The sequence below is a fragment of the Cynara cardunculus genome (assembly GCF_001531365.2).
Source record: "Cynara cardunculus var. scolymus isolate 2C chromosome LG 5, CcrdV1, whole genome shotgun sequence".
Classification (NCBI taxonomy): domain Eukaryota; kingdom Viridiplantae; phylum Streptophyta; class Magnoliopsida; order Asterales; family Asteraceae; genus Cynara; species Cynara cardunculus.
In genome coordinates, this window is record NC_037532.1 from 27,089,696 (window position 1) to 27,103,711 (window position 14,016).

The 14,016-nt window shown below is 38.6% G+C and overlaps 1 protein-coding gene across 1 annotated transcript; it reads right to left on the reverse strand.

Moving 5' to 3' along the window:
• Nucleotides 1-8,119: 8,119 nt before the first annotated feature.
• Nucleotides 8,120-13,353, reverse strand: LOC112513222 (probable metal-nicotianamine transporter YSL7). The gene is made up of 6 exons (XM_025119423.1): nt 12,852-13,353; nt 11,542-11,705; nt 11,363-11,460; nt 10,468-10,602; nt 10,188-10,377; nt 8,120-9,226 (listed from the first exon to the last, which is right to left on the reverse strand). Exons 1-6 carry the CDS (start codon nt 13,255-13,257, stop codon nt 8,120-8,122), a joined length of 2,100 nt encoding a protein of 699 aa, XP_024975191.1. The 5' UTR covers nt 13,258-13,353.
• Nucleotides 13,354-14,016: the final 663 nt, after the last annotated feature.

Consider the following 14,016-nt stretch of genomic DNA (forward strand, 5'->3'; position numbering starts at 1 on the left):
GATACTTTGCCAACCAGTCCATACCCACTACTACGTCAAATTCTTTCATTGGCATGGGAAATAACCGGATCGGAAATTCACAGTTCTCAATAATAATAATACAGTTATTGAACACACTAGTAACAGTCTCCTGACTATTAGCAGTATCAACTACTAACTTATCATCAAGTAGCACAAAATTCAGACATGCAGTTTGAGCAAACAATGGTGATACAAACGAAAAGTTTGCACCCGAGTCAAATAACACCTTAGCACGTATTGAATTCAGGAGGAATGTACCTGTTACTACATCCAGTGATGCTTCTGCCTTGTTTTTAGTCATCTGGAAGGATCGTCCCCGCGCCCCTCCTTGCGCTCCTCTATTCACAGTAGATCTTCCCCGTGTACCCGACGCATTACTCCCCATTGTTAACTATGGAGTTCTTAACAAGGGAGAATTTGGTCGAATATGATTTGGAGAATTGCAATTAAAACACCTTCGGTTAGCTGGGCAATTTCTGGATAAATGACCTGCCTCGCCGCACTTATAACATTTCCTTGGGTCCATCTTGCATTCTCCCTGGTGAACCTGTCGACACTGTGAGCAGACTTTTTCACTTATCTTCTGCTCAGATATGTTATCTAACAGTTTTCGGTCCTCGAAAAGATGTAGGCCCCTCCCATTTTCTTTTCTCAACAACCTTTCCTTCTGATTGTCTATTCTTATTTCGTTCGGTCACCTCAGCTGCCTCTACTGTTAATAGAAAGGTATTGGGGTTCATAGCAATAACAAACTCTCTAATTGAGGGTTTCAAACCCCAAATATACCTCTCTATCTTCCTGGATTCAGTTGAAACATAATGTTCGACAAAACGAGAGTATTCAATGAATCTTTCGGTATACTCCCGAACTGTTCCATTTCCTTGCTCTAGTTTCAAAAAATCTTCCTCCATTTGTCTTACTGCTGTTTTAGGACAGAATTGATTCTTGAATCGATCCACGAATTCTACCCAAGACAGAGTTTGTAAAACATCCGTTCTGGTAGACGATTCAACTTCCCACTAGAATAAAGCATTTGACTTTAATACAGAAACAGCAAATCGAACTTTATCTGTTTTCGGGCACCGAATGGTGTTGAATACAGATTCCATCTCCTTGATCCAGCACATTGCTTTCACTGGATCTCTTTCTCTAGAAAAGGTTGGTGGTTTGCATGCTAAAAACTTTTTAATATCTCCTTTGTTGTTGTGAGTGATTGGAGCAGAGGGATATACTTCTACTCTTTCTGTTTCCACCCTAGCCAATATTCCCATGATAGATGTCAGAGTTTCCCGCAACTTCCCCATTTCCTCTGCTAACATATCTCTAGTTATATATTCTGGATGTGGCACCGACCTTTCCTGAACATTCCCAGAGTGAGATTCCTCATGTTCAGAATGTATTTCGGTCCGACCCCTTTCCTGAGACTGACTTCTTCCTTTGCCTCGTCCTTTTGGTCTTCCCCGACCTCTATTTCTGGACGTACTAGTTGGAAAATTAACAGGTGACTCTTCCCTTTCTTCAGACTCTGGATGAGCCATTCTTTCAAATCTTCTAGTTCGGCTAGACATCTGCAAAGTTTAGTGTTAATMATCACGTATTCACATTCCCAAATATAATGAADTATTYRAGTTCAGATGTGTACCTGTAAATTCATAATTACACTGGCCAGATGTAATTAAAATTTACCTTACACACTGTTCTTTTAACTCATCATATTTATTTCCAATGGTGCTAACTATGTCTGGGACTCTTAACATGCAATAAAACAGTTTAAGTCTAGGTATCATGCTATTGAATACCTAAATCCCTTAAACTCAGGCTCTGATACCATTCTGTAACGCCCCAACCCAAACATTGCATGTAACACATATTTCATACAAAAGAAATACATGATATTATTCTATTCAGGTCCCTTAGTACAAGAGTCTAACATGACTAGACACAAGATCCAAAAATTCAAAATACATTTCTTGTACTAATCAATCAAAACAGCTCTTCAAGCAGAAGCGCATAAAGGAACATATTAAACTTTCCCCTTCCCCTTACTGTCCGAACCTCCTGCAACACATAGTTAAAATCACAAAAAGAGGGTTAGACCGAAAGGTCTAGTGAGATACCTTATTTATGTCATTGCAGGGTGAAAATCACCAAAACCTTTAGGGAAAATATCATTTCATATATATAACAAATATATAAATAAATGGAAACGTAATACCAGATCTTTTCCACTTATCAAGCAAAGCATTCCGCTTATTCAAATCTCAAAACTCTGAACCAAATAGGTTCCACATAATGCCACTTTTAAACCTTTTCTTAACCAAACAAGGTTATATAAAGCTTCAGGCCAAACCTGACATTTTCTCCTCAATAACATCTAAACTATGATTTCYAATAAGAACCTTTATTCTAAATCTTTAAGTCACAAAGAAATAAAGACTCYGGACCACGGTAGTCTTAAAGGATATAATAGAATGAGTTATATYATAYAACACACATACAAATGCCACCCTTATATCCAAAGGTACACCTCTCCTTGATATGCCATCCTTATCCTATGGTACACCTCTCCTTGATATGCCACCCTTATTTCCTCTTCAAAATATTTTCACAGAATAATTTCAAATAAACCGCAGCCATTGAAATTATTATCAATACAAAAAATTTCTTTCAAAACTTCTTTTTTATGATAAAATAACATTTCTCATTGAAAACACAACATTACATCAAATCCGGTCAACTTTGACTTAGCCGGACTTCAAATCCGGTCAACTATCCGGACAACACAGCCTAAGCTTTGTCCGATTTAACACTTGAACAAATTTCAACTTTGTCCGGATAACAAATCTGGTCAATACCCCGCACACAAAGCTTGAACGATTTATCACTTAGAATATAAACCATCTTTGTCCGGATAACATGTCCGRTCAATACCCCACTCATTACTTAGCCGATTTAAAATAATCCGGCCACTATTTGGTCGTATTCTTACTTCTCAGTTTAAAAAGATAACTTTTCTTACCAATCATAACCCGATCAATACTTAACCGATTTAAGACAATCCGGACAATATATCGATTAACTTTTGTCCGATTTAAAATAGTCCGGACAATACTTCGTCCATCTTTTGTCCGATTTAAAGTAATCCGGTCAAACCTTGTCCGGTTTAATATCCGGATAAACACTTAGAGCAAAAAGATTGATTTCTATCCATATTCAAACAAAATTCATATGAGACCAGTAATAATTTTTATGCAAAAGAGTTTTAGAAACGACTCACCTTATGCAATCAAATGAGATTCAACTTCTTGAAATCAGACACTTGAATCTTCTTTACAAGAGTAATCCGGTCAATCTTTTCACTTTTAAATCGCACAAGTTTTAGCAAATGCAAGAAGAGAAAATATGGAGGCTAAGCCCTCCTTTTATACACTTCCAAAAATGGAAGGTCGGCTAACAGCCCCTTCTTCCCATACAACCCATGCACATGCATGCATCTACACATACCATGCGTACATACATATATCCACACACATACACACTATGCATTTCTTAATATGCAAGTGTGTAATATAATATATATATATATATATATATTTCCACATATATACATATTCTGATACACATAACCACATTGTACAATTAATTTTCATATACCAGCATGATCAAATGTATCAATTTATCATGCTATCACGTAATCATTTAATCAAATAATCACGTATTAATTACCTTGGGTGATAACTAGGGTCTGATTATCACATGATCGTAGAATCAATCAGAGAATTTTTGAAAAAGGTCAAAAGTGCTTCTCTTTAATTCTAGATTGAGGCTTTTCCCCGGAAAACTCAAATCTAGATGGTCGGGACCTTTCACTATTGTTGAAATGGGAAAATTTGGAACTATCGATCTCTTGAACCCACAAGACAATACGGTTTTTAAAGTGAATGGACATCGGGTTAAACATTTCTTCCCTGAAGGAATGCAAGATCCACGCCAAAAATCTCTCTGAAAGATTGTCGAACCTTCTGTTGTAAATATTGTAAATATTTTTAATTTTCATACTTTATGTTATTTCATGCAGGTATGCTCTCGGAAAGCATCTCATGCTCACATTCTGAAGTGGTTTTGTTAAATTTTTGAATTTGGCGGGTTTTTGTGGATAATATTCAAAGGAAAAGAAAAGGGAAATTAAAAAAGAAATGGATTTTTTTAATGAAAGAAAATGATGAGTTTCTGAAAATGGTGGCTTGTGTAAGATGATTGGACTTGTACTTTGTAATTTTTTTTAATCCCAAAATCTTTACACCAAGGGTTTTGCATGAAAGAGGGGCGGTTCCCTATGCTCCTAACCGCCGGGTATCTAAGAAAAAGGAGGGAAAGCATTATTTTACTATTCATCTTCTCCTTTCTCTCTTCCATGGCAAAATCACGAAAACCACCATCCGGGCGACTCCCTACTCGGCGCTCTACTCAGCGGGCTGTCGCCGGCGACTCCTCCTCCGTCGCTCCCGTCGCACCACCGGTCGCTCCACAAATGCCTTACTCAGCGCCTCTTTCACCGGATCCCATTGCCTTTGCACCACCGGCGAGACATTTCACCAACACCGGCGCCGGTCATTCATTGGCCGTTCGGGTAGACTACGACGAACATCATGCGGTCGTCATGCCGGTAAGTGTTACTCGAACTCCTCCTCTATTCACCACTATATTTACCCCTTCCACCACTATACATTCCACCACCGCCGGGGCCGGTTCGTCCACTTCACGACCGCCAGCCGCCGAAACCCTTCCCCATCCAACACCAAAACCCCTATTTCTAACCCTAACCACAACACCATCTATCACTCCAACACCCTCCCCCATTCCTTCGCCTTTTAGCCCTCCACCCACTAAACAGCCCCCTATTCCCCTTCCCTCCACACCGCTCGGCCCATCCACCATACATGACTTTGACCTTAACCTTAGTGATACTCTAGGGGAGGAGTTCCAATTTGATTTTGAAGATAATGCTTCCACCAATCCAGAAGATTTATTTTCTTTTTCTGTTCCTGAGACAATAGAAGAACAACCACAGCAGCCCCCAGAGACTCAAACAAAAAATGAACTTCCTGTTGAGGAAATACCAGTCACTGCCCCTAGTGGGCAGACTGTGAGCACAAAATCCTCATCAGGAAGTATTGCAAGTTCAAGCTCAGAGTCTGTTATTCCACAACCAATACCAAAACCAGTGCCTGGAGACAGTGATTATGAGGATGAGATGGCCAAAGATTTAAAGGATGCTGAAGATGTGGTAGAGGAAATTGAGGAAAGGGAGGAAAGTGAACAAGAAATTCCAGAAATGGAGGTTTTGGAAGTCAATAAACCCAAACCCACCAAAAAGAGAAAGGCAGCCGCGAAGCAGAAGAAGCAACCAGCCCTAAAGAAAAAGAAAGCCAAAGTGATACCATTTCAAGAAAGGTACGATCGTATCAAGAATAACAAAATCCTTCTCGAACGAGCCTTTGACCCACGATTGGTCAACTCTTTTATGGCTATCAAGCACCATTTGGTGGCTTTGCAATGTGAACAAATGGTTGTTGCCCCGTTACAGGCCAACGTATCTTGGGTAACCGAGTTTTACGTGGCCGTTGGCACCACCAAAAGCATTTCGGTGACCATTCGGGGTAGAAAAATTGATTGGTCAGGGCCGAAGCTTAATGCGTCCCTTGGACTCATCCCCCCACCGGAATGCTCGTTTGCTCAGATTATGAAAAGGACTTTAGAAGTTGCCGATGATGATATCGCATCCCTCCTTACGCTCCCCGATCATGGATGGTCGAGGGACAACCGGCGCCAAATTATTTTGGCCGGCCATCTCAACAAGAAGGCAGGACTTTGGTTCCAGTTTTTGCGACACAACCTGATTCCTACGGTGCACGATAGTACAATCTCACGGGACCGATGCGTCCTCCTTTATTGCATCATGAGAGAGTTGCCAATCGACCTCGGGCCGATTATACATGTATCCATTTTGGCCGCCTCTCAGAGGACGCATTCACGCCTAGTCTTTCCGGCCCTTATCACGAAGCTTATGGCCAAGGCTAGGGTCCCTACCAATGATGAGGATACAATCGTTGTCGGCTCTCCTTTTTTGGGACAAAACACGGTCGACCGTCGGCAAAGAGCCTCTCGGCCCTTTCTAAATTTGTAGAATTCTGTACCGGTCGAGAGAGTTGCGGAAGAACCCGTGGCGCCACAAACTGTTCAACCAAATGTGCCACCGGTCAATGTTCCCGAGCCACAGGATGCCGCTGTTTCTGAACCACCGGCTGTCGCAACTACCGAGCCACCCGCCACACATGTTACAGAGCCACCCATTGTCCCCATGGCCGAGCCATCTACGGAGATCCCAGGGTTTGTCAATGATGAGGCCAGCCCATCCGAGCCACCTCCAAGCAATCCATTAGGCTCGGGGTATGGGTCGGCCACTTGGCTTTCGGTTTTGGCACTTCAATGGGAAGAAATGAATCAAAAGTTGGAGGCGATATTGAAGAAGGTGGGGAGCATAGAGGACCGCATCTCGGACCTAGAAAAGAAGAATGCTCGCTTTTGGGCGTATACCCGAGATTGGAACCGGGTGGAACGACAGCTTTACGGGCGTCAAGATTCCCTCTTGACAGCCCAACTTCCAAGGTTCCCGAGTGGTCTATGCCCTCCCCAGGTTCGGTGCTTCCCGCCCTTGCTGACTCCCATGCCGATCACTTCTATTGTTGCTGCACCTTTTGCTCCTGCTCCTCATGTTCCTGATCTCTCTTTCATAATCTATTATAAATAATAAACTTCTCCACTTCAACAAAATGTGTGTTGAGAAAATTCTGAGAACAGTTCTCGACCCGAATCATAATTCTCTTTCTCAAAAAGTTTATGTGGCGTCCACTTCTAGAAATGGTGCCAACATAGCCACCAATGGCAGCAAGTCTTAAAAGAAGGTTTTTTAAAATCAAATTTAATAAAAAAAATGTTGATTTTCTAACATTTAATGATGTATATATTTTTTTATGAAATGTTTATAAAAAGGTTACACCAAAAAATATGATAAACTTAATATGAACGTCTTCAAATATTACAAGATTAAGAAATTACCGGCTAAAACTAAAATAAACTTTATCACATCAATTGAAAAGAAAAAAAAAATACTATGGTAAATAAAAACCAATCCAAGTTCCTTTACATTTTTCTCTTACTTTTATCCTAAACTATAAGAATCGGTTTGGTTTGCATGATTGTTTTTTAAGTATTTGAATCTCATGGAGGGATTTAAATTTGAGGAGATTTGTATTGGAATAGATTTAAGTTTATAGGATTCGGAATAGAATTCGTTTTCATTATTTACAAATAGTTTATAAATAATTAAATTATATTTTTATTAATCGATTATTACGAAAACAGATGTTTTTAACATTTTTAGAACCTTATTACATTTAATCCTATGAAATTCCGTGAAATCCTAAGCACCCCATAAGGATTTCAAAATCCCGTGTTTATAGGATTTCAATTAAATCCTATGATTTCAAATCCGGACCAACAAACCAAACATGGAATAGGAATTAATTTAAAATCTAAATCCCCTAAATCCATTTTATTCTTGCTAACCAAACGGGACCTAAAGATCTTAGAGAAGAATATATACTTTGTAAAAATATTAGAATTCGAAGTTCATTTGCAAAAATTCAATCATTTTATTGTTATAAAAATAAAAATTTAAAAATTACTAAAATTGATAGACCAAAAGTATCTTTAGTAAATTCTGCAAAATAAAAAAGAAAATATGCTAAAAAAAATTAAATTTAGAAAACTCTTATGTTTAAATGTTTAAGAAAAATAAATAAATTATGTCAAATGGATTATTATAATTATATAAAATTTATTTGAAAATCTAATAAAATATTAAATATTAAGAAATTATAAAAAATGTGTAGCTGGAAAGTAATAATATAATTAGGGCATGCAAAATTAATTGTGTAGCCAAGAGAATATTTATTTGCAACGGCTCTTTCTTTACATATTTGTTGAAGTGGAATAATGAAAACATTAATTAACACAAAAACAACCATATTTTAGTTTAAGACCCTAAGAATTTGTCAACTTTTGCATTTGCACCCCTCGAAAGAAACTTCATGCAAATTGGAGGCCTAACACCCACCAACGCCAATATCGAACTGGGTAACGTCCATATCCCATCGCCACAGATCAAACCGGAAGCCACCGCCGATCCAAACGCCGCCGCCTTCGCCTTATTCACCTTCGACCAAACGAACAATATCAAACTTCCCACACACATATCAATTGCGAAATAACCACCAATATAGAACGGAATCGCCATCGCCATCGGAATCGGGATGAACCGCGCTTTCTCCTTTCCAACGGCGTCTCTGATTCCATTTATGGCAATCGCGGCACCGAAGAACCCGTAGCATAGAGCGATGCAGTGTTTAGGTAACGAAGAAAAGCCTTCGACTCCGAGGATGGCCATGTTTCGGTAGATGAGAGCGTACGGTGCAGGATATTCGGAATCGGGAGTTCCGAGGTTATTAAAGGCTTTGTAGAAGAGCCAGAAGACGCAAGGGGAGATGATGCAGCCCATGGCGGTGCCGATAACTTGGCTAATGAACATGGAGCGTGGTGAAGCCAAGGTCATGTAGCCGGTTTTGAAGTCTTGCATCAAGTCGGAAGCGGTTGAGACGATGTTCATCATGACTCCACAAGCGGCTAGTCCGGCTAGAACACCGCCGTTGGATCCACCGGCCCAAGCTCCGATTATGAAGATTGCGAGCTTTCCATAGGTTGACGCTAAGGACCAGTCGGTGAGCCCGCATCCGTACGCGTTGCAGAAGGCTAGGGTCGGTGCGAATAGGTAGATAACCGCAATGTGGTACCATTTGAGTTGTCGGAAAATGTGTGGAATTGTGAGGATGGAGATGGCCGCAATGACGAGATAGCCCACGATGGCTATCCACATCGGGATCTGATCCTTGAGAAAGAGTTGGGTGCGTCGTTGGTCATCATAAGATAGAGAAGAAAGTCCAGATGAGGAATTACGGCTAACGGGGAGTTCAGTTTCCGATTTTTTGTCACGAACTTGGCGATATAAACCGAAGAGAGTGTGACCAAGGACTTTAAAGAAGTTGTAAAGCCCATCACCTAGGATCATCGCTATGCCTATGAAGACCTGCAATCAGAAATGGGGTAAACCACGGACGTCCGTAGTCCCTAAAAGTTGTTTTTAGAGAAGAGGCAAGCATGTTAGAGATTGAAACCCATCATCTCTAAGGTATTGTTACCTAAAAGCGTTTGGAGTGCACAGGAACCTCCCCTCTTTCTACAAGGGTTATTTAGAAAAAGATTTAAAAAGAGGTTCTACAAGGTATAAGGGGCAGGTCCATCACCTACTAATATAACAAAATCGATTTTATAGGACGCCAAAAATGTCTAATAGTTTGTCTTGTAGGACTAAAATTTACAGGACCAAATACTTGTGCGTCATACGTAAAAGTGTTACAATAAGTTTATAGGATGCTTTTGAATGTTTCAATAAATTTTTAGGACAATTTTGAAATAAACTTTCCTATTCATTTTTATATGACTTTATTCGAAAAAACATTATAAAAACAAGTGTCGGTAAAAAAATGTGTTCATTTCTCAAAAGCGTCTTGTAAAAGAAACTAATAGGATGCCTTATTTCAAAAGGGTCTTGTAAAAAAAAACTAATAGGATGTCTTATTTCAAAAGTGTCCTAAAAACTTGCTCAAGAGTGTCGCATTAACTTTTTCAAAGTATAGCATATTTATATCCAGCAAATGAAAACACTTTGATGAGGGTGGAACCTATGACCTCTAGGAAGGTTGGGTTATCGTATACCCCTACGTCAAATACCCTTTGATCATATAAACTTAAGTTCTATAAAACATTTTTTTAGGACACTTAAAAACATTTTTGTTGTAGTGTATACAGGGACTGAACACGCTCTTTTACCTCTGTTTGAGAGGACATGTTGGAGTTCCAAATCAGCTAGATATAGACCAACAATCCTGTATATATGTAGGAACCTCTACTCTCTCTGTAACAACTCCTTTTATAAAAAGAGATTTAAATGGGTTTACCAACAAGCTAAATAATGATCAGAAGATTACCCTGTAACCTTGGAGACCTTGGAGGCTACCGGAATCAAGATCTGCAGAGTACCAATCCCCCTTTCGAAGGTTTATGAGCGGCCACATTAAACCCCAAGAAATGATTGCTCCAACCAACAACGATACATTGATTAGATACGGGCAGATCATGCCAACGCCCACGTAAGTTGCTGAGAAGTCGAAGTAAAACCTGGTTTTGATGTGGAAATAGCAACTCTATATAAGTTGAAAAATGAATACAGAAAACCGAGAATGTTTAAAAAGCGAGATATGGACCGACTTGTTTTCATGTGCCGCCAGACCAAGGGAAGGGAAGTTTGAGAAACCACAACCTTCTCCTGCAGTAAAGAACCACTGAAACAAACCCCATAGGAAGCTGAAGGTGAAGAATTTGCCTAGAGTTCTAACTTGTCTCCTAGAATTGAGAAACAAAAAAAGGTGAGATTCATTAGGATTGACATATCTAATCAAAGGGTTCACTGTAACAAAATGGATTTTTTTGGACTCCTAGCTGTCTTGAACGACCTAATAGAATACTTAATGAGACTTACGTTTATAAGATCAACAACTTTTAGTCATATAAAATGATGTTAAATTAAGTTGTTAGGTTGAACGTAGGCGACCTTACAAGTTCTATCGACAAAGTTGGGCAATCTAACGTGACACAAGAAATGAATATCCTTGAAACACTTAAGAAAAATATCCTATCAACCTTTTTTGAAGTTATAATATTTATATACGACAACTACTCACACACACTATTCACCTTTGGTGAAGTTTGAACTCTTGACCTACTGGGAGGGTGGTCTCTAGCAGCAACCCAAATAGCATTGGCCAAATGACCATTTGGTATCCTATTAGCCTTTTTTATATGACATTTTGCAAAAGTATCCTATAAAAATACTAATAGAATATTTTTCCCAAGTGTTCTAAAGACTAATAAAACCATTTATATTTATTTCTTGTGTCAATAGAACTTGTTAGGTTTCCTAACCCAGTGGCCACAATTGTGGAGGTTGGGAATTGAACACGAGGCAGATGGGATATTCAACCAGTACGCCACAACCCATGTGGCATTGTTGCTGGTCCTAAAACTTGAAAGTCCCATTAAGACCCCCAACTCCAAGCATGGCTGGCCGTTTTAAAAGTGGCAGGTGGGTTTGGTGTAGCCTTACTTAGCTAGTTTGGCTCCCTGAGGAGTATGGAAACTGTTGATGAGATGAGCAGTTGCGGTACCGCTTGGATAAATGAGTTTGAAGTCGATGATCATTATCTGCGATTAAGAGAGATGGGTTAAGTTTAATTATGTGAAATGTTGTATAGTAGTGGCATTGGCATATATAGATAGATATACCTTGCGAAGAGGTACGACAGAAAAGAGTCCAAGGAAGCTAACAACGAAAAGAAAACCAATCATCCAACCCAGAGACGGGTTCTTTACATTCTGGGAAGCGTTATCTTCGTTTGACTGCTTGGCTATCACATCACTCATCCCAAACAGGTAACTCCCAAATCCTCCTGTTACAAAATTAATCAACTACCATAAAACATATTCCATTTCATTTTTGTAACCTTTTCCTAAAACCATAAATCAAACACCAGAAGAATTCAAATAGCAATCAATTTTGATTTTATTTTTTGCAAAATCCCAAGCGAAGACGACAAGGAATCTTGTCCAGATGTGGTGGCCCAACTAGGAAAGCGACGAGGAACCGTGGGTTGGCAGCTGGATAGAATTAGGAAAAGTGTATCATTTCATGACGTCATCCCTCTTCTCTTTTCTTTTCTTTTTTCTTTTTTCTTTTTTTGGGAAGAGCTAATTAGAGAAAAGAAGGTCTCAAATTTAATATTGACCCAGATAAATATATTAATTTATTTGTTTTTATATATGAATTTGAATGTAGTTGTCTCAAGCATTTTTTTTGTGAGATCCGTAAAATCAATTTATGTTTATTGATCAATTTTAACTCTATAATCTAAGGATCCAATGTTGTACGGTGGCAATTTTATGATCATTAAGAAGTATCGTGCCAATTTTGTGATTATGAATGCTCATGTTATAGATTTAATCCAACGGTTGAAAATTGATCTTACGGATCTCACGAAAAACCTTACCCTTGGTCTAACATGATCAAGTCTTTAGATGTATTATAACTTTTTTTAAATAAAACGATAAATTTATAAAATATTTTAATAATATAGTCGACGTTCTAATTATTAAAATAGTATAACAATATAACCGTAAAAAATGCTCTAAAATGTAAGTTATATTGAAATTATAAATGTTTTTTCAATTGATAGTTGTGAGTTCTATAAATTTAACAGCTAAATGTCTTAATCATATTTAAGGTTCACAAAATTAGCAAAATAAAATGAGCAGACAAAAGTATATATAAGTAGTCCATTAAAAGTTAATATCATATGGTTTTTAATACTTACTTGAATTAGAAAGTTAATTACACACGTTATAAATGAGGAACTAATACCGTGTTGCATTGGTTTGTTGCAGCAATTAATTTCACATTTTCTCGTGATTTAATTTTGCGATAACTAAGCGGTACAGCTCACTGTTCAAAAAAATACGGAATAACCACCAAATATTGGAAGTGTGTGAAGTGTGTGAGAGAGAAAGGGGAGAGAGAGAGAGAGAGTAACTGAACGTACCGGAGAAGGCGATCCCGGAGGTAGCGACGACGCATGTCTGAATAACAGTATTCTCCTGCCTCGTGAACGGTTGTTTCAACAGACCGGATTTATTGAGAAACTTTGTCCAGGTCTTCACGAAGAAGAACCCTAACAGTCCAGCGGAGACGTTGAGAGATGGAATAATTCCGGTAGTGAGGTTAAGCTTCATAACGATGAAGGTAAACATAACCCCTAAAATAAAGCTTACAACGAATGCTCGCACCGTTAACTGATTCTGCCATGGCGGAACCTCCTTGCTCTCAAATATTCTCTCAATCGAATCCATCTCACCGACCTCCTTATTTTGTTTTCCGTCGCTCTCGCTGTTCAGCAGATCATCATCGTAACAGCCGGCGCCATCTCTTCTCGACGACGATCGTTCCATCGCCACTAACAACTGGTGAACGATAATCCAAAACTATGAAATTTGGGTGTGTGTCTTGATGATATACACACCTACAACAGAGAGAAGAGGGAAAGAGAGAGTGTGTGTCTCGAATGGTCTGGGCCTTGTCTTGAATCAGATTATTATGTATATACGGGAATGGAGGGATCTTTGCATTCATAGTATTTACTTGACGCATTATTATTTGTACACTCTTTTTATATTATTTTATTTTAAGAGTTATTTTTAACAGATACCGAATAATTTAATGTAGAATCACGAGTGTTTGATGAATCTTATAAATGAACGGTCTAAATGAGATACTACAAATTTTCATCGACAAAAAGTAAACTTTGCAAGCATTTTAATTAATCCGTGGCTGATTCTCAAATACTCGTAAAAGAAACCGCAAGCATATACGTTATTTCATAAATTCACTCAAAAATAGGATCCAAAAAACAAGACATACGTAGGGGTTGTTTATTTACCACTTAATAGTTCCATTAAGAGGCAACATCTGAATCGTTAAGAGGTGAATCTTGTTTGGCAAAATTTTTTTTTTGCCACTTAATGGTTCTAAAACTCTTTGAATGATTTTGTATCATAGATCTCTCTTAACCATTAAGAGCCTAATTTCATTGTACACAATTACCGAACAATTATATTTCATGTTGCATTATATAATGAGAGCCTCCTGTTTTGCAATTGCTGAATGGTTTGGTGCAGAATGATTAAGTGGTCAGAATGATTAAGAGACTA